Genomic DNA, 22,287 nt, shown 5'->3' with positions numbered 1-22,287 from the left:
AATATCACCTTGTTCAGTCAACTAGAGAGCAGTATATAGAAAATTGCACGATACCATCTAATAAGGGCTTTGCAAAGGGACTTGATCAACCAATTGGTTGAAAGCTCCTTTGAGTTCTGTTTAGGCTCCCCAAGTTTAAATGTTTTTTGCCAGAATGAAGTTTTTTTAAATGTTGTAATCCTGAAAGTTGTTGGTGATGCATACATTACTAGATAGGCTCCTATCCTTGGAGGCCTTGTTTTAACAGGCAAATTGCACACATAGGGCATTGGAATAAGCCATATGCTTCATTGGGTTTTCAATTGCTTAATAATCTTAAGAAATACATGTATAAATTTTTACTTATAGAAAGAAAAAGAAAAAGACATTAGCAAATAAATGTGGTTGTATAAAAAAAGACATCAGCAAGCAATTGAATGTGGTAGTACGTATGAATCTGATATTGAAGGTGATGCAAACATATATATAGCTAGATAGGCTCCTACGATTAGCTCCAACATCTATAGGGTGTGTATGTAAGATTGTTATCCTAGCATTCTTCTCTTATTTTACACTTATCTTCTATCTTCTATTAGGTTCTATCAATTTGGTCTCGCATTCGACGTATTGTGTCATTGCCTTTGCCTCTTGAGTAGAACCCATTCATTAAATGAAGTCCACCGTATAAATGCACAAACACTTTGTTTTTCTCAGCATTATCGATTTAAACATATGAAATCTGCGTGTTTCTAGTCTTCTTGCATAAATGCAATACACTTCTTTTGAAGGTAATCACTTCATTGTTTCCTATGTTTCATCTGAATTCAAAAGAACTTTGTCAAGTATTTCCTCATGTCGAGGGATTTTTTAGCCTAAATTTATGCACCCCTGGAAGTGATATAAGAATACATATTCTCTTTTGCTACTTATTGACATCAGTTTGGCATGAGAACCATAGTTATAGTATTGTCCAGATTTTTATCAGACTTAGAAATTGGTTTTCAAATTCAAATTATATCAAATCAAAACACTAAAATTGTGTAATTCACTTAAAAACTAAAACATTAATATCAACTAAGGAAAATTAAGAATATAAAGAAAGATTATACCACATTTCATTAAATTAAACAATTAAAAATAATAATATTACTCTCTATCATCTATATTTTAAATAATTTTGGATTTATAATAAGTACTCTCAATCCAAACATGTTTTATCCCATTCTTATATAAATGCACTTGAATGGACCAAACTGAACTGAATGGACTGAACAGGGCCAACGTGGATCTAAATAGACTGAAATGGATTGAATTTATAGAATTGGACCAAAATGGATAGAAATTAACCAAAGTTGACCGAATGGATTGAAGTGGACCGAATGGACCTAAATGGACCAAATTAGATGGAATGGGTCAAATAATCAGGCACATCATCTTCTTTTTTCTTTTCTTTTCTTTTTTTTATATTGATTTGTTCTTCTAATTATTTTATAATATAAATATATTAACCAATTGACTTTACATATTCATTTTGAATAGGCATATAACACCCAAATTGATACAAACTACAGATAATTTAATTAGATTTGGAATAATAAGATTACTGGTAATTCTCATCAGAGAAACTAGTGCAAAAGTTAAGCATACTTAGATAACTTGACAAATAATAAAATATATGCAAAAACCACAAATTGAACCATAATTTCTTTCAAAGCAACAATCATAAATTATGATAGATCTCATTGCTTCTAACAGAAATTACTCTTAAAAACCTAGTATTGCTTGGTCCATCAACATTTTTCAATTCCTGAAAATACAAGGCTAAAACGGACTATATGTATCAGTGAGCTACAATGGAGGCAGACCAACAAAACCATAAACCATTAAAAAAAAAACCATTTAATGCATCTTTAACTATTTTCCTTAGTATGTAACTACACCTTTGGTGGATTTGTCTAGCAAAACTAGACTCTTAACATAAGAACCAACAAAAGAATACTGATATCCAGTAATCCTAAGATGCTTAATATTTTGGCTCTCTGGATTCCACAAGATGATCTGTCCTCCATCCTTTAGCAATACAACCTCACCATTCCTCTTAAAACCTAATGCTCTTGGTACACCCCCTCCGAGATCTTGATCAATAGTAGTTAAAACATTTGTCCATGATGATGCCACACCATACTCTTTCATCACCCATACGTTGAGACAACCACTAAAATGCTGTCTTTCAAAACTATAATTTCCGTTGTGAAACAAGGCGATGGAATTCCCATACACGGAAACAGAAGTGCCCAATGCCTCCGCACTTTCACAGGTATAACCTGGAAATTCTGGCAGTGATATTTCACTGAAGATCTCGTCACCCAAATCGAGCACCAAAACAAAAGGATGAAATTTGCGATCATTAGTCCTCTTCCAAGCCAGCCAATGCAAAGCCCCATTGACAAATGCTTGAGGTTCACGACCACGTACAGCACATGTGGGAACAACATGATCCTTAAACATTCTCCATTTACCAGTGGAAAGTGAATAAACCGTGACCATGGGTCTAGACCTACTATGGTGAAGTCTATACAGTAAGGTCACGACCATCACCACTTTATAGTCATTAGTTTTGGGGTCAAATCCAAAACCAATAGATGCCGTGAACTCACCCAATGTGAAGGAGATAATATTGGGATCAGGAAGTTTGAGAAACTTTCTAACACAAGGGTTCCACAGAAATAATTTGTTAATGTCTGTGAGTATATCATCATCGACAAGGCAGAGCAGGCCATTACACATACCGACAACACGGAATGTTCCATAATAGTACTTTGATTTTGGAGCATGGAAAGGGGAATCAAACTTGGTGTGTTGAGTGAAATCAGGATCATCTTCGTTATGCAATGTGTAGAATTCTTGATGATGTTGTAAGCAGAGCCTGGAAAGGAGAAAGTTATGGCTGGTATTGGAGTGGTGGATGAGATGAGTGGAAATGAAGGCGGGGTTTTGGATTAGTCTTCTCCAAGTTTTGGAGACGGAGGTGCAGATAATGATGGATTTGATAGGTAAGCGTAGGAAAATATCAGTTACAATCTCACCAGGTAAACATTCCCAGTTTTTGTTGTTGTCGTCTGACATTGCCGCTTCCACACAGAGAGACTGAGATTGAAGTTTGTGTTCTTGAATGTGGAATGTGGAATGTGGACAGTCTCAAACAATTCCACTGTTGATACTTAAAAAGAGTTTAATTCGTAGTTATATTTTAAGGATTCCACCATTTGATACATAGAGTTTAACTATGACTCTACTTCATAGTTCATACTATAGTTTAACTACAACTCTGCTATCTCCAACGAACTCTCATGTTTTTTCATTGAATATTTATCCTTTACAACTGTAGTGCGCGATACGTCTGATTTAAAAGCCTAAAAACATTCAATTCGGACTAGAGTGGTTTCCTTTGGTTGTTAGTGACATATGTGTGCAGCTACCTCCACGTGTTCTCAAAAGCCGTAATCTTAGAGGAGATCATACTAAAACTACTAATCTCCAATGTCACACAGAAACTCCACTTATCAATAGTTACTCAATAGTTATTAGTACTAGTCTTGCGATGCACGTGGGATGAAGCTTTTTTTTTTAGTGGTAGTAGCAAAAAAAAAAAAAAAAAATCTATATTTATTTTATTTTATATATATAATTTTTATTTTGATAATCTGATTTATAAGTGGATAAATAAATTTGAAAATCAACAAGAGAGTGGCTCTATTTTGTAGGCAATGTTTTAGTGGAAATTATAATTGTATTTTTCCCGGATTGTCCTTTAGTTTTGTCTCTACTTAAACTTAAGGACATAAGGGTATTTTGAAACAAAAAAAAAATCCGGTTTAAACAGGGGCAACCCCTTAAATAGTAGTATAAATAAGCAGAGTGCTCTTCTTTTTGGTTTCCATTTGAATAAGTATTATATTTACCAGATGCAAACTCATAATGTAAAATTTGTACATTAAATAGTGCATGTGTTATTTAAAAATATTTTATATTTTTATAATTTTAATGTAATATGAAAAACGTTATTTAATAAAAAGATTAAAATTACATACTTATAATATTATTTTATATAAATGGAAATAATGTTATTAAAATGAAAATTTTAAAATATATCATTAATAAAAAAGATTTAAATTACATATTTATAGTATTATTTTATATAAATGGAGATAATGTTATTAAAATGAAAATTTTAAAATAAACCATAATCAGCTGACTAATTCATATAATGAATATATTCAAGAATATAAATATTAAAAATATTTGTATACCCTCATTTTTTGGAACACATGTAACATGTTACATTAAGTTTAGGGTGAATTCCAGAAGACATCCCTAAGGTTTGGGTTAATGACAATTAGGTTCAAGATTTTTAAAAATGACCAATTTGGTCCTTAAAAGACAAAAAAAACCCTTACACCGTTAACTCTCTTAACCCTCTGTTACAGTTTTCTTTTCTTGTCTTTCTTCCTCACAGACCTGCTCTCCCTCTATAACCTCAGATCTACTACTACCACCACCAGCCATAAAACCCAGCCAAACCATAGCATCAAGACCCAAATCCAAAAAACCTATAGCATCCTCCACTGCAAATCCAAAAAACCATAGCATCCTCTATTGCAAATCCACCCCATACTGGAAACCACCACCACCACTGAAAACCACCGCTGGCCACAAAACCCAAAGGGGAAAAAAAAAAAAAAAAAACCCAAAACCCAAAACCCAAAACAAACCACATAAACATCATATCCCACCATCACCACTGATCATAAGACCCAAAGAAAAAAAAAACCATAAACCCAAAATAAACCAACCATATCAGAGCCCATCACCACCACCGAAAACCACTGCAGGCGACAATACCCAAAGAAAAAAAAAACAAAACAAACCAACCACATATCATAGCCCACCACCACTGCCGGCCATAAAACCCAAAAACAAAAACAAAAAAAACTCCCAAAACCATCCAACCACACATTAGAGCCCACCAAAAAAATCATCAACAAACCAAAACCAACCGCTAGAAAATGCACCACCACTGCAAAAATCACCCAAACCACAACTCACAGCCACCAAACCCACGCACCACTATGAAGAAAAGAGGCGTGGACGAGAGAAACAGAGGCTTGAAAAGGAGAAGAGTGGATCGGTTTAGAGAGAGAGAGAGAGAGAGGATGAGAGGGAGAAGGAGAGTTATGAGGAAGAAGAGAGGAAACAGAGAGACAGACAGGATTGAGAAGAAAAAAAAAGTAACGGATGAAATAGAAATGGTAATAACAATGTAAGGGTTTTTTTTTTTTTTTTTTTCTTTTAAGGACCAAATTGGTCATTTTTAAAATATCTTGGGACCTAACTGTGATTAACCCAAACCTCAGGGGTGTTTTCTGGAATTTACCCTTAAGTTTGAATTATTATATAATTTTAGGATTGTAGCATTTTTTTTCTTTTCAAATATAAGTATAATGCATATATTATTGAAACCAAAATTTTAAGATAATTTTTTGAATATTTATCGTTATTATTACTTTTTTCGATCCTGTGGGGGTTCAAGGATCTAGGATGAAGTTTAAAAGTCACAGTATGAGGGGACTCGAAGACCGATGATGAAGTTTAAGAGTCATAGTATAGGGTGACAAGGCCAAGGGCCATGTGCCCGAAGAGGAGGACTGCTTGGGGAGGTGTAGAGGTAGATCCAAAAGCACTCTACGGCCTACCAAGTGGGAGTCAAAGGTCAAGGGGGGGAAGTTTTTAGTTTAGAGTAGTCTGTGGCCTCTGCATTGAATGTCCTGCATCTAGCCTCCTGGCCGCATTAAATGGTGGACAACAGTTTTATCAGCTGCATTGATAAACAAGTGACCTGAGCAGTGCAAGTCACAGCTAGGTGAAAAATGGTGGACAACAGCTTTATCAGCTACTTTATCAGCTCTTTTCACCACCTTCACCAAACTGTGGGAAGGGACAAGTGTCAAGGAAGGGGACTGGTTAGGTGAAAAATGGATGATTGAGATGTAAGGAAGGAATGAGTATATATATATATATATAAGAAAGAGAGATTGCAGGAGGGGGCAGGGGTGGAAAAAATATCAAGATAGAGGATAGAAACGAGAAGAACATTGAGAGAAAGAAGAGTGAACAGTACTATTTACACTGTAGTTTTAACCTCCTCGGGAAGGCTTGAAGGGATAGATTTGTTCACCTAATAAATGCATTTTGCCTTTTTTCTTTCTTGTCCGGACCCTTGGACTGAGCCATTTCTTTGTTGTGTTGTTCCCTCTCTAAAAATTCTTTGTTTTGGGTCATAGATGAATTGATCTAGCCACTGTTCTAAGTGGGCCTCGAGTTTGTCTTGCCCTTACAAGGCCCATGTCATTAATTTCTAATTCCATTTTATTTGTATTTTTAGCCCAAAACTAAAGAGTTTGGCCAAATAGACCAAAATTTCATATTTTTCAAATAAAAAATTAATGGAAAAAAAAAAGAATTTTTGAGTCCAAAACTAAAAAGCCAACTTGCAAAAAAAAAAAAAATCAATTTAAAGTCCAATTAGTTCAAATGGACCGAATTTGACAGAAGTGTACCGAAATAGACTGAACTAGACCAAAATGCTACACTATCATGACTCAAAAGAAGTGTAGCAACAACAAATGTTATGCTTCAACAATAAATACATTTATATAATAAGACCAAAAGCACAAATTTCATGTATTTAAACCGATAATGCTGAAGATAGAAGAAAAAGGGTAAAATAAGAGAAGAATGTTAGGATATCTAGTTATGATTGCATCGCCAAAAATTTTAGATTCATACCACTACATTTAATTGCTAATGTCTTCTTCATTTTTTTGATAAGTAATCTATATATATATATATATATATAATAATAATAATAATAATAATAATAATAATAATAATAATAATAATAATAATAATAGGTGAAGTTGAGAGAAACTCAAATTAGAATTTCAAATTAGAGTTCTAATTTTGTGCCATGTGTCATAAATTATTTATTCTTAAAGAGTTTTATTTCTTAATTTTAAAATCAAATGTGGGACCACATCATAAATATTCATCAAAGTGAGTTATTAAGTACAAAAACTAAAGAGCCTAGAATAAATGAATAGTAAAAAAAAAATGTGCTTCACAATAATTATAAATTTTTTTTTTACATTTTATACCTAATAATATCCTAATAAATTTTTTTTAAAAAGTTAACAAAATATAAAAATGACTATCAATAGTATTTAAATTATATATATAGGAATTATATTATGCATCTTATTATATATCTTGAAGTATATTTATGCATAAAAAAATGTCATTATATTGTAAAAATTTATTATAGTGATAATTCATTTTCAAAAAAATGGTCATTGTACAGTACCAATTCATCTCTAATTACTATTTAGTCAAAAAAGTGGTCATCAATAACCAATTTTTTTCTCTCTCTTTTTAAATAGGATTTATAAATGACCACTGATATGAAATAAATCTGTCTTTTATGTAAGAATAAATTTTAGTAGTAAATTCAAATTTGAACCAATAATAATTAACCACTTATAAGTTGTTGTGAAAATATTGTAGACGTAGCATTTCTCTTTTTTATTCCAAATAGTCAAATTTTAATTTTATCAAGATTGTACAATTATCCTGGTAATTGTAAATGGAAAAGTTGCTTTATTTACATTCAAGAACTTTCATACCTCATCTGACTCGCTCTATAGAGTCCACTCAACCATTGGCACTTTTAATCAATATATCAGCTTATACATAACGCTTGAGAAGTAAAAAAAAAATCTCCCATCTACGTTTCATTTCAAATTCATTTCTTAAAATTTCAAAACTAACCATTGGCAAACCAGGTTGCAGAGCTGAGAATCTTTAACAAAATTGAGGCTCCTCTTCATCCTAGTCGGCGTTCTAATTGGGCCCACATTCGTCAACCTCCAGCCACCTCATTGATTAGCCTATCAAATGGGAGATGATGTGAGTGTCACTGATAAGGTGAAGACGATGTGATCGCCATTAGTGCACACATTGGTAGATGAGGGATTAGGATCCGATGTAATACCCTAGATATTGCAAAGTCCAATTCACCATTTTCCCTCTCACAAAAATATTTTACCAATTAATATTCTGTTTGGATTGAGAGGAAAGGAGAGGAGTAGAATAAAATAGATTTAGCACAAAATTAGCTTATTTTTAGTCAATTCTACTCTACTCACCTCCACTCCCCCTCCTTTCTCCTCTATCCAAACAGACCATAAATTTTTAATTTTTTTAAAATATTTTTTTATTTAATTGTTCAGGTTGAGCCATCGAAAGCAATTGAATATGGTGCAATATCCCACTTGATCTCAATCCGTAGACGACCCCCTCACAAAGTGTTTGGTTATAGGCTTAAATCTATAACCAAGTGATCTCAATCCAGGAATTGCTAAGAACTTTTGTCAGAGCTATATCAATGTTGAATTTTTTATTATACATCGACAAATTTGTTTTAAGGAGTCAAGCAACTTTTAATTAAAGGGGGCATACTAACATAAATCACCAGTTGTTGGATTGAATGGCACATCCAGCTTCCTAGGCTGATGAATTTGAGTTTGTAGCATGGTCATCATTTCATATATTCTTAGGTTGGTTAGGGTGTTCTAGATTCACAATTTATCATGTCATTGGAGAGGTAAGAATAAGAAATTGAAGAGCTGATTATTAAAGATGTTTAGTGTCATAAACCATAAAACTCTTCCCAATATGGTAATTGGATTATCATGAGATTAGAGTGAGATAACTACAACCACCGAGGTTGAGTCACTCAATAATAAATGCTTCCATAATTTCCATATGATTTAATTAAATTGCAAAGAATCCATTCTAACTTAATAAAATCCACTCAAATACAACACAATGAAGCAAACCAAAGTGCACTTGCAATTGGACAAGAGAAAAACAAATGATTCACAATATCCTCATGTTCACCACACATCACACATGAATCAAAAACTACAACTAGTCTTCCAATTAGGTCTGACTTTACAAACAAATCATTAATAATTATTTCCACAGAAAAATAACACATTTAAAAGGTAATATCAAGCTCTCAAAGCTGGCCCAAAAAGAATTCTGCCAAGCAGAAACAAAAGAACCATCATTATCTTTTGGCTTAAGAAATACCTTTTTAACATTACGAAGTCCAGATTTAGAGTGTGGCCAGATTAACTTCTCCTTAAATTTTCCACTAGACAATGAAATCTTACACATTTGACCTGCCACTGTAGGCTGGTAAATTTCCTAGTGATATAAAATTTCCAACACAATCTGTCACTATCACTTAGATCTGCAACAGTTTGCATAAGAATTCTGATTCGGTGAAACTGAAGTACCATCTCCAATACACCATGTAGACTCAGCCAAAGCTGAATATTTGCAAGACAGGAAACCTTTCCAACCCAATAGTCAGAATGCTTAGCCCTGAAACTAGAAATGCTTTCCTTCACAGTACGTAGCCATTAACAGATTAATTTCTTATGCAGCAAACAATTTGATTACAAATAACTCCTTTATAACAGAACTGCTTCGCTACCAAACCTAATTTAAAGGAAGCATTTTCTACATCCTAACCAACGATCTTTTCTTAGATCTGTAGATAAAATTCCAGTTTAGTAAATGAATTTACCTGCTCTCTACAATGTCTCTAGAAAGAATTACAAACAATACCACATCAAAAATTTCAAAAAACTATGTGGCATATCATTATTCCTTGAACAAAGGGCCAAACACAAGCTATTTGCACACTTATAAGGTAAAAGTGGATCTCCTTGCCTTGAGCCATATTGAGGGAAAATAATTTTACCCAGGGAACCATTCAATAGAATCTGATAGAAATTGTGCAGATGCACCGCTTAATCAAAAATTCATTTCTTCCAGCATAGTAAAAATGAAGTCCTTAGATACGTCTTATCATAAACTTTATTCATATCAACTTTATAGGCTACCAACCAAATTATCCACCTCCTAGTCTCTAATTTTCTCAACCAGGTCATGTGCTAACAACAGATTATCATAAATCATTGATCACCTATTATGTTAGAAAAAAAAGTCACAACTTTCAAGGGCAAGAAAGGAATTTACAGAGTCAAAACCATATGCTTGATAACTGCTGCTAGTTGTTTATGTCTCTCAAATTTGTTGGAAGTTAATGTTCTTCCAAAATTGTATCACAAGAAAGCATCAAGAAGTCCCTAAGATCCTCACCTGCACAAGCATAAGCAACAATAAGCAAAATGGGATAAGAAAAGAATCAGTGCATAACAAAGCACACAATAATGGTCCAACTCCAATCAAAATAAAATATAAACAGCTTAATACAATGAACCCGTTTAATTAAAAATGATATTTTTTTAGCAAAATCAAAACATAGCTGCTCTTTATTAAAATAAGGTTAAAGTGCGAACTACTTTATTGGTTTGGTAAATTTAACATCCTGAATTTGAAAATAAAAATATTTTCGAAGAAAACAAATAGCCAGTGCTCTAACCTAACCCTCACTGATTTGGGTTGCCAAGAATCCATTTTAACTTATCCATTTTAACTCTTATACCACATACTAAAGTAAATCAAATTGTACTAGGAATTGGACAAGGGAATATCAAGCTCTCATATCTGGCCCAAAAAGAACCCTGCTAAACAGAAACAACAGTACCATCATTTTCTTTCAAAGTCTGGTTTTTGCTTAAGAAATACCCTTTTTAACACTATAAAGTCCAGATTCAGAGTTTAGCCAGATTAAGTTCTCCTTAAATTTTCTTCTAGACAATGAAATCTTACACATTTCACCTGCCGCTGTAGGTTGGTAAAGGTTCCTAGTGACATAAATTTCCAACACAATTTTTCATGATCAATTAGATCTTCAACAATTTGCACAGGAGTGAAACTGAAGTACCATCACCAATACACCATGTAGTTTCAGTCAAAGCTCAATATCTACAAGACAGGACACCTTTCCAACCCAATAGTCAGAATGCTTAGATCTGAAACTAAAAATGCTTTACTTCACAGTACTTAGCCATTAAATCCTTATGCAGCAAACAATTTGGATCACAAATAACTCCTTTCTAACAGAACTGCTTCGCTACCAAACCTTATTTAAAGGACCCATTTTCTACATCCTAACCAACGATCTTTTCTTAGATGAGCAGATAAAATTCCAGTTTGGTAAATGAATTTACCTGCTCCCTTAAATGTATCCAGAAAGAATTACAAACAATACCACCTCAAAAATTTCAAAACGCTATGTTGCATATCATTAGTAGCTTGAACAACAGGCCAGAGACAAGATGTTTGCACACTTATAACAAACTGTGCAGATGCATTGCCTAATCTACAAGTCATTGTACAGATAAGTCTTATCATAAGCTTTATTCATATCAACATTATAGGCTACCAACCAAATTTTCCACCTCCTAGTCTTTCTAATTTCCTCAACCGGTCAAGTGCTAACAACAGATTATCATAAATCATTGATCAACTATTATTTTAGAAAAAAAAAAAGAAAAAAAAAAGTCAACTTTCAAATTGAAGGAAGGAATTTACAAATTCAAAACCATATGCTTGATAACTGCTGCTAGTTGTTTATCTTTATCAAATTTGTTGGAACTTAATATTCTTCCAAAATTGTATGACAAGAAGCTCCTCTTTAAAAGATATTCTCTTCTCCTATCGTCAAGAAGCCCCTAAGATCCTCACCTGCACAGGCATAGGCAACAATAAGCAAAATGGGATAAGAAAAGAATCAGTGCATAACAAGGCAGACCATAATGGTCCAACTCTAATCAAACTAAGATATAAACAGCTTAATACAATGGACCATTTTATTTAAAAATGATACTTTTTAACAAAATCAAAACATAGCTGCTCTTTATTAATGTAAGGTTAAAGTGCAAACTACTTTATTGGGACTCGAAACAATGGAAGCAAAACCTCTTATTTGCTTGCATGAGGAAGAATTATCAAACCCAATGAGTGGTTATACATCTCTACAAAAACATTAGTAACCAAATGCTATAAGTCGAAGAAAGACACACTTTACATCCATTAATTTCTTTTTCTTTTTTTTGGGGGGGGGGGGGGGGGGGGTTATCATGCATAGATTTTTTTTTTTTAAAAAAAAAAACCCTTTTTATAATATTAAATCTTATCTACAAGCAATATCTCATCAACAACTAAAATATTTCATGTAACAAAGAAAGAAAAATGAAAAAACAATGAAGCGCATAGTTTCTAAAAGGCATGATATATGGCACCTTAAGGTACCAATAATGCAAAGCTTATGGTCCTAGAGGAGTATGTGAACCTAAAACACCGCTACATGTGAAGGTTTCCTCATCATTCAAGGCGAAAATTGGTATTGGCTAACCACAAGATCAGGTTACACTAGGATTTGGAGCTTAGTTGTGACTCTAGCTCAAATAAATGCTCTTTTGACCAATTTAAGTAATTTTTTTATATAAAAAAAATTCCAAACATGCAATGTTCAATGAAATGCTAATCATGAACTTAGTGATTTGAAAAGTGGGAAAGTCCAGTTTTACAAATACATAAACATAGAATGCAGTTAGACATAGATTGCCCGTGGTGGATTGGCATGAAATATTATATGGTATGCTTAGTCTGTGACAAAGTATTGTTATATAGCTTGTTGGATATAAGGAACAAGCTCCTCACTAAAGACAGATGAATATAATAAGGGTATCACTGATCTTTTGATTGTACTATCTCCAAGGCATTATAATAAGTATTGTTATATAGCTTGTTTGAGTTCAAATGTCACTTGCAGAAAATATGCATATGGTACTAAATTGGTTTAAGAAAGGAAAAAAAAATTATTAAAAAGGTAACTAGAACAGCTTAAGCAGTTGTAATATACATGTTTGAACGAATGGAATAAACGACTTCAGAAAAATGGTTACAAGAATGGTGGCATAAAACATGACTGTGGCTTGACACCCCTTCCCCCCCCCCCCCCCCCCCCCCCACCCCCAGAAAAATGAAAGAAAGAAAGAACTCTAATGCAAAAAACATGATTGTGGCATTAGACCTTGTGTAGCACTGTAGCAAATAGATTCTTATGCAAGAATTGGGGTTTACATCAACTTTTGTGGGATTAAGTTAAATTTCTTTGCAAGAGCTGGACCCTATTTACCTAGTTTTCTTCTTTATTGATTCCAATAGCATTGTCCTTTTGCTTTTACTTCGGACAATTGTGTAATAGAAAATACTAACTCATTCACAAATCACAAGAGATTAAGAGAATAGTTCTAGAAGAGGAGTACAAACAAGTTTTCTTCAATACATTCAAGCATACTACATTATTTGGACTAGAGAAAAATAACTCAAATTATGCCAAGGAAAGATAACAAAATAATTCCAAAAGAAGAGAACAAAGAATATACTCATATAAGGAAAAGGAAGATTTAAAATGTACAGGAAAAATCTTTAGCATAACAGATCACAATTGACATGATGAGAAACTTTATAAATAAATAATACAAGGAGAACATGAAGAACATTAGTATGAGTGTGAAAACATGATGTTAAAAGAGATGTCCATAAAATTGCCAACAAAGAAAATGTTGAGCACATCTGTCTACACATAGTAAATTATAAGTGGCAAGCAAGAAACATGAACTTAGCTTGATAACCAACATTGACAACTTTTTTTAATAAGTAATAAATGATTATATTAAAGAAAATTTGAAATGAACAAAAAACTTTAAATATACATGCTATGTGCTCAACTATCACCTCATTATAATCGACAGCAGCCACAACCTTGATAAGTTATTTATCCTAAAGATAAAGCCACTTGAAGGTAATCAGTAATAAAAAAAATTTATAAAACAGTGCCACATCAAACATTATATATTCATATCTAATGTATGATATGATCAATGTCAACTACGTATAAGGTACAAAATGAAAAGCCATAAAAAGATAAGCTTGAGGGCATCTTACCTATTTTCCTTAATATGTAATTGCTCTGTTGGCGAATTTGCCCAGCAAAACTAGAATAAGAATCAACAAAAGCATCCTCATATCCAATAATCCTAAAGATCCTTAATCTCTTTGCTCCCAGGAACCCGGGATTCGAGTTGTCCTTCATACGATAACAATACAACCTCTTCAAAACCTACTGGCCTTGGTATGCACTCATCAATTTTTAAAACTTTGGTCCACAATGATGCAACCATACTCCTTTATCACCCATAAATACAATTCACCCATATGACAACCCTTTTAAAAACTAAAATAACCTTTTTGAAACAAGGCAATGGAATTCCAATAAACAGAAATAGAAGCAGACAACAAACCTGCATTGTTATATGTATAACCTGGAAGTTCTGGAAGCAGTATTTCACCTCGTTGTCCAAATAGAACACCAGACCAAAAAGATAAGATTTATTATCATTAACCCTGAGAGCAACCCAATGCAGAGCCCCATTAATTGGTTAGGGAGTTCAATTATAATAATTACAAATCATATTTTCTTTGGTTGGTTGGGGTGCTCTAGAATTGCAATTTATCACGTGATTGGAGAGGTAAGAATCCCTATGGATTGGTTTTTTTTCACATCCTGAATTTGAAAATAACATTATTTTCGAAGAGAACAAATAGCCAGTGCTCTAACCTAACCCTCACTGATTGGGGTTGCAAAAAGTCCATTTTAACTTATCCCAAGGAACAAAAAAACAAAAAATCCATTTTAAAACCACACACTGAAGTAAACCAAATTGTACTTGGAATTGGACAAGGGAAAAACAAATGACTCACAATTTCCTCATATTCACCATGGATCACACATTCACACATGAAGCAGAAACTACAACTTGTCTTCTAATTAGGCTAGACTTCACAAACAAATAATTATTAATTATTTCAACAGAAAAATAAGACATTTAAAAGGTAATATCAAGCTCTCATATCTGGCCCAAAAAGAATCCTGCCAAGCAGAAACAACAGTACCATCATTATCTTCCAAAGTCTGGTTTTTGCTTAAGAAATACCCTTTTCAACAATATAAAGTCCAGATTCAGAGTGTAGCCAGATTAAGTTTTCCTTAAATGTTCCTCTAGACAATGAAATCTTACACATTTCACCTGCCCCTGTAGGTTGGTAAAGGTTCCTAGTGAGATATAATTTACAACACAATCTGTCACAATCAATTAGATCTGCAGCAGTTTGCATAAGAACTCAGATTCAGTGAAACTTAAGTACCATCTCCAATAGACCATGTAGTTTCAATCAAAGCAGAATATCTACAAGATCGGACACCTTTCCAACCCAATAGTCAGAATGCTTAGATCTGAAACTAAAAATGCTTTCCTTCACAATACTTAGCCATTAAATCCTTATGCAGCAAACAATTTGGATTACAAATAACTCCTTTATAACAGAACTGCTTTGCCACCAAACCTTATTTAAAAGACCCATTTTCTACATCCTAACCAACGATCTTTTCCTAGGTCTGCAGATAAAATTCCAGTCTAGCAAAAGAATTTTCCTGCTCCCTACAATGTCTCTAGAAAGAATTACAAACAATACCAAATAAAAAATTTCAAAAAACTATGTTGCATATCATTATTGCCTTGAACAAAGGGCAAAAGACAAGCTATTTGCACGCTTATAAGGTGAAAGTGGATCCCCTTGCCTTGAGCCATATTGAGGGAATATAATTTTACCCAGGGAACCGTTCAGTAGAATCTGATAAGAAATTGTGCAGATGCACCGCTTAATCAAAAATTCATTTCTTCCAGCATAGTCAAAATGAAGTCCCAAATACGACTTATAATAAACTTTATTCATATCAACTTTATAGGCTACCAACCAAGTTATCCACCTCCTAGTCTTTCTAATTTTCTCAACCAGGTCATGTGCTAATAACAGATTATCATAAATCATTGATTACCTATCATGTTAGAAAAAAAAAAGTCACAACTTTCAAGGGCAAGGGAGGAATTTACAGAGTCAAAACCATATGCTTGATAACTGCTGCTAGTTGTTTATCTTTCTCAAATTTGTTGGAAGTTCATGTTCTTCCAAAATTGTAAGACAATAACGCATCAAGAAGTTCCTAAGATCCTCATCTTACAAGCATAGGCAACAATAAACAAAATGGGTTAAGAAAAGAATCAGTTCATAACAAAGCATACCATAATGGTCCAACTCCAAGCAAACTAAGATATAAACAGTTTGATATAATGAACCAATTTAATAAAAAAATGATATTTTTTTAACAAAATCAAAACATAGCTGCTCTTTATTAAAACAAGGTTAAAGTGCAAACTACTTTATTGGGACTAGAAACAATGATGCAAATCATGCTAAGGAAGGAAAGATACCAAAATAGATCCAGGAGATATCAACAAGTCATTTTCAGTTCTTATTTCATAATTGCCCAAAGCAAGCAATACCAGTTAAAGAGCTGATTCTCCTTGTTTTTCAGTAAGAAGATAGGCATTGAAGGCAAAAAAAGAATTAAAATGTACAAGCAAAATCTTTAGCTTATACAGATTACATTTGACAGAATGAGAAACTTTTTGAATAAATAATACAAGGAGAACATGAAGAACTTTTAGTATAAGTGTGAAAACAAGGAGTTAAAAGAGGTCAAATATGATAAGTAATGCTGACCACTTTCTTTTTTAAGTAATAAATTATTACATTAAACAAAAGTTGAATTGAGGACAAACAATTTTAAGTATATATGCTATGTACTCAACTATCAGAGAGTGACCACAACCTTGATAAGCTATTTATCCTAAAGATAAATCCACTTGATTAAGGTTATGAATCAACAATAATAAGATATATGGAAAAGTGTCATATTGAACAGTATATATTCATATCTAATGTATGATATTATAAATGTCAAGTATATATAAAGAACAAAATGAAAAACCATTAAAAAAATTAAACATGAAATGCTCCTTACTCCTTAGTATGTAACTGCACCGTTGTCCTTAAACTCTTTGCTCTCACGATTCCAAGAGACAAGTTATCCTTCACTCAATACGAACACAACGTCCCCTTCCTCCTAAAAACTCTTGGCCTTGGTTTGGACTTTCCAAAATCTTCATCAGCAGTAAAAAATGGTGTCCACGACGATGCAACATCACACTCTTTCATCACCCAGAAAATGAATCGACGACTATAATGTCCAACTTGAAAAATATACTCCTTTTCATAACTATAGGCGATGGAATTCCCACATACGGAAACAGACCCATATAGCTAGGAAAAGAGTACCGCGCAGCTCACAATTTGGAAGTTCTTCCTAAAAGCAGCTCAAGGCAGAGCCCCATTGACAAATGCTTGTGGCTCATGACGACTTAAAGAGCATATGGGAGCGTAGGATTTCTTTGTGATTCTGTGAGCAGAGGCTGAAGAGGAGGAGGTTTTTGTGGGAGTGGTGGTAGATGGGTGGAAATGAAATATGGGTTTTGGATTAGAGACTGAGGTATAGACAATGATGGATTTGATAGGCAGGAAAATGAAAATATGGGTTAGAAACATTCCCATCTCTCCTCGTAGTCTGACATTGCTGCTTAGCTTAGCTTTCAAAGAGAGATGGAGGCAAGGCGAGAGAGACAATCAAAGCTCGTGGACTGTGGAGTAGAGGAGAGAATTTGGGCCTGGACTTAAAACCCGGTCCATAGTGATGTGCATTCAACCCATTGAACAAACCAAACCCAATACAATGTTCCTAATTGGTGTCCGTTTTCATGGCTTGGGTTCTAACTTTATTTTATTTTTCCCAATTCAGTTTGGCAAAATATATATAATTAAAATTTGTTACTCTGATGTATTTTGAAAGTTAGTATTGATAAAAATGGAAATAACTAATTATATAAATTATAATCATCCATGGTATAATAGTTTGCTTTATTTTCTCCCTAAATTCTCTTGCTTTGGCTCTATTTGGCATCTACTTATTTTGCTGGACTGAAAATTTTTTGCTTAGATAAAAGTAAAAGTTAGGTGAAATAATACAGTAGGACCTATAAATAGTACAAAAAATGCAATGAGACCCATGAATAATAGCAAAAATAAGCTAAATAGTAAAATAAATTGACAAAAATAATATTTGTCAAACATACACTTTATATAAGAAATTTATTCGGATGTGTGCTTCTCGTTGGAATAATACGATTGTGTTTATAGTCAGAGGCAGAGCCACGTAGTCCCTTGGGGGGGCCGTGGCCCCTGCGAAAAAAAAAAGTCCATTAGAGGATATAGGAAAATTGATTCCCCCACCCCCACCCCCCCCCCCCCCACACACACACACACACACACACACACACACACACACACACCTCCATAGTCCACTATTCTCCCAGCTTTAGTTTTAGGCCTCTTTTATACCCAAGTAAAACAAAACCTAGCCCACCTTACATTTAAATACTCAAAATCTAAATACTTCACAACAAAATTACACTTTATCAATCTCAAAACCCACCCCATGGATCCCTTTACTTCTTATACTCTTCTGTGGTACACTTTCACTTCCCACTGGTACCGCTACCAGGCCCAAAACTCAACATCATCCATCAGTCCTCACAGTCCCGAAAAAAAAAAAAAAAATAAAAGACCAATTTTTTCTTTCTTCTTGCTTTCTAAAACAAATCACTCAGCATATTTCATTGTCAAATTTTAGGATTTGGAACTTGGCGACTACCTAGTGAGTTTTCTTCTCTTTCTTAAGCAATAGACCTTCATCTTTGTTTTTTTTTTTTTTTTTTTCCCTCAACTATCTACACCTAAATATTCACATGCTCTTTATATTTTCATAAATTTTAGAGAAATATATGATTGAAGGCATGTGGAGATTGTTTGTAATGAGTCTTGAAGGGAAGATCTACAGTTGTAGGCATTGCCACACTGACACAGCCCACACTCATCTTTGCACTTTGTAGAGACAAAGTTTCTAAGGTAAAATTGTTTTGATTTATTACCTATTTTTGATTAGTTAGATATCATGTGGCTGTGAGTGTTGTTAAATTGTTTGGTTTATGTTGTGTATCAATACTTGTGTGTTTAATTTTTGTTTTTATTTAAGGGGTTATTATTAATTAAAGTTGTATTTTAAAAAAATTAAAATACTGGAAAATTTTAATAATAGGAATGATGATGATTGATGGATTGACTGTTTAAATTATAGTGGAAACTTTGTTATTCTTGAGTATGAATAACATCTGTAGGGGTGTTGGGCCCAGTAATTTATGAAGGACGGCCCAACGAGGTCTTTTGGGCTAGAAACCCAAATCCGAAAACATCAAAATGATCGTGGAGTATTTAAGTGTCCCATACCGTCCGAGGAATAGATTTGTCCTCGGAATGTTAGGCCGAGGATACACAGTGTACGTGGAGGACAGTAGAAAGAGCGGTGGAATGTCTAAAGTAAAGCTGCTACCACCGCCCATGTATTAAAGACTCTGTAATTGATACGCTGACAGAATAGATGGAAGGATGGGACCTAAGCATAGAGCTTGGAACTTGGTCCCAAAATCCCAGCGGGCTTTAGGGAAGAATGGATGGGACAAGTATCCAAAAATCAGGGTTGCAACCATAAAGTGGAAGATGATGAAGAGAAGAGGAGGAGTATAAATAGGAGGGAAGGCATACGAAGAAGAGGGAGGACTTTTGGAGTAGAAGAGATAGAGTCAATAGTAAATGAGAATCAACACTTGTATCCAAACTTGAGAAATATTATTATAAACCATCCTCGGAAACAATCCGAGGACGATTTCTCAGTCTTACTCTTTGCAAACGATTCTTTGTTTTGTTCCATTGGGCCCAAAGCCCGTTCTTTTTGTAATTGTCTAAACCATCCTTGAAATCTAAATTACAAACCCATCCTCTACAAATTCATTGTGAAGAAAGGCCTTTCAAGCCCATTTTCCTCCCAGTCGTGGTTTGGGAATTTGAATTGTGCCCTTACAATTGGCGCCGTCTGTGGGAATTTAGTCTTTAGGGAAGTTTAGGACATCATGGTAGGATCAGAACCACAACGCAGTGCGGAGTCCGTGGGCTCCCAGCGTGAGGATCATTCCTTACATCCTGATCATGGAGAGAACCGAGAAGGAAGTGTACATACTACACACACCATCAGAAGTGCAAGTCATTCGCAAGGAGGAAGCAGAGTTCCTTACGAAAGAAATGCCAGGGCCATGCAGAAGGAGATTGACGGCCTAAGGAGGAGATTGCGTCACGAAAGGAGAAGGAGAACTCCTCCGGTCTCTGACCCCTCTTCGGAGGGATCCGAGGATGACAATTACGGGCGGAGATCCAGAACTCCCCCAGGTGAATATGTCTCTTCCGAGGAAGACAATCTGCATGGGAGGCGTGGCAGAGACTACCCCCTAGGGGCTTAGGAAATGACGCAATGGGAAGAGCGTTACACCAAATCTCCAGGTCACCCTTCGCGCGCAGATTGGAAGAAGGGAGGTTACCTCGGCGCTTCACACAACCGGCCTTCACTCTTTACAATGGTCGGACGAATCCTGTGGAGCACGTAAGCCATTTCAGCCAGATAATGGCAGTGCATTCCAGGAATGAAACTTTGTTATGCAAGATTTTTCCTTCTAGCCTAGGGCCCGTAGCCATGAGATGGTTTGACGGCTTAAGGGCAGGCTCCATTGATTCTTTCAAAGAGCTTACTAGGGCATTTGGTTCTCGCTTCATCACGTGCAGTAGAGTTCCTCGTCCATTGGATTCTTTATTATCCATGGCCATGAAGGAAGGGGAAACCCTGAAAACATATTCGGACCGGTATTGGGAAATGTTCAACGAAATTGACGGAGACTTTGACGATGTAGCAATAAGGACCTTCAAGGTCGGCCTACCAACGGAGCATGACTTGAGGAAATCCTTAACGAAGAAACCTGTCAGAAGCGTACGTCGACTAATGGATCGCATCGACGAGTATAAAAGGGTTGAGGAAGATCAGCAGCAGGGAAAGGGCAAGGCGAAGGTTATCCCACAAGAAAGGAGGGATTTCAGGTCGGACCGATACAACAACAACGGGCTGCGCGGGATTTTTCCGGGCAGTGGTCACATACCCCCACAAGTGGTCAACACCGTCTTCGGGGAGCCGGTGCGGCAGTCGTTGGAGAAAATAAGGCATGAGCCTTTTTTCAAATGGCCAAATAAAATGGCAGGGGACCCTTTGAGACGCAACCAAAATCTCCACTGCCATTATCACCAGGAGAGAGGTCATACCACCGAGGACTGTCGCACTTTGTGGAATCATCTGGAACAATTGGTTAAAGAGGGAAAGTTGAAGCAGTTTCTGTACCAACCCAACGGGCGAGGAAACCAATCAGGAGTGGCAAACCACGACGATCCTTCATCCAGACCTCCTCTAGGTACTATCAATGTCATTTTTGCAGCACCTGGTAGGACTGGCTCAGCTCCTTTCAGGGTAATGTCAGTTGCTCGAACATTGGCCGAGGAGTCACGGGATCAGCCGAAGAGGATTAAGGCAAGTATCCTGCCAGTCCTAAGTTTCTCTGAAGAGGACAAGATGGGGACCATCTAGCCTCATGATGACGCCTTAGTGGTAACCCTCAGAATAGGGAACTATGATGTAAGGAGGGTAATGGTTGATCAAGGTAGTGGTGCAGATATCATGTACCCTGACCTATTTAGGGGCTTGAAGTTAAGAGTTGAAGATCTTATGCCATATGACTCACCCTTGATAAGCTTCGAAGGGAGAGCTGTCGTTCCAAAGGGACAGATTAGACTGCCGGTGCAATCAGGTCCGGAGGTGGTAGACGTAGATTTCATCGTGGTCGATGCTTATTCTCCCTATACAGCTATTGTGGCAAGACCTTGGCTGCATGCGTTAGGGGCTGTTTCCTCAACCTTGCATGTCAAAGTCAAATTTCATTCTGGAGACCAGGTGGTGGAGTTACTTGGGAGTCAGTCTGTGGCTCGACAGTGTGTCACGGCTGCAATTCTGCGTCGACCAGAACCGGACTCCTCGGCCTCGGCTAACGGAGAGACATAGCAATCAAAGTCTCTTCACACAGCCGAGGTAGATGAAGCGGTATGTGAAGAATTGGAAAAAATTCTCATAGACAATGATCCTGAGAAATTCTTCCAGGTTGGAGTTCAAATGCCGCAGGAAGAGAAGACAGAGCTGATTTTACTTTTAAAGAAAAATATGGATGTATTTGCTTGGAACGCGTATGAGGCCCCTGGAGTTGATCCAAA

The 22,287-nt window shown here is 35.3% G+C and overlaps 1 protein-coding gene and 1 long non-coding RNA gene across 3 annotated transcripts; both read right to left on the bottom strand.

The window, feature by feature from the left end:
- Positions 1-1,902: 1,902 nt before the first annotated feature.
- LOC142610076 (F-box protein At3g07870-like) lies at positions 1,903-3,105 on the bottom strand. The gene has a single exon (XM_075781785.1). The coding sequence runs from the start codon at positions 3,103-3,105 to the stop codon at positions 1,903-1,905; it is 1,203 nt and encodes a 400-aa protein (XP_075637900.1).
- A 5,873-nt stretch (positions 3,106-8,978) lies between these two features.
- On the bottom strand, positions 8,979-17,634 carry LOC142610032 (uncharacterized). 2 transcript variants are annotated; one of them, XR_012839742.1, is made up of 3 exons: positions 17,006-17,634; positions 11,608-11,760; positions 8,979-10,269 (listed from the first exon to the last, which is right to left on the bottom strand). It is a non-coding gene; the product is annotated as an uncharacterized LOC142610032 (long non-coding RNA). The 2 variants fall into 2 exon arrangements; XR_012839741.1 differs by lacking the exon at positions 17,006-17,634 and adding an exon at positions 13,819-16,378.
- Between the last annotated feature and the right edge of the window lie 4,653 nt (positions 17,635-22,287).

The sequence above is a fragment of the Castanea sativa genome, chromosome 9 (genome assembly GCF_040712315.1).
Source record: "Castanea sativa cultivar Marrone di Chiusa Pesio chromosome 9, ASM4071231v1".
NCBI lineage: Eukaryota > Viridiplantae > Streptophyta > Magnoliopsida > Fagales > Fagaceae > Castanea > Castanea sativa.
The sequence above is the reverse complement of the archived record's forward strand: the minus strand, read 5'-3'. Positions and strand labels throughout refer to the sequence as shown.

Excerpts from the sequence above, each read along its gene's own strand:
- LOC142610076 (XM_075781785.1), bottom strand. The coding sequence starts at position 3,105 with ATGTCAGACGACAACAACAAAAACTGGGAATGTTTACCTGGTGAGATT.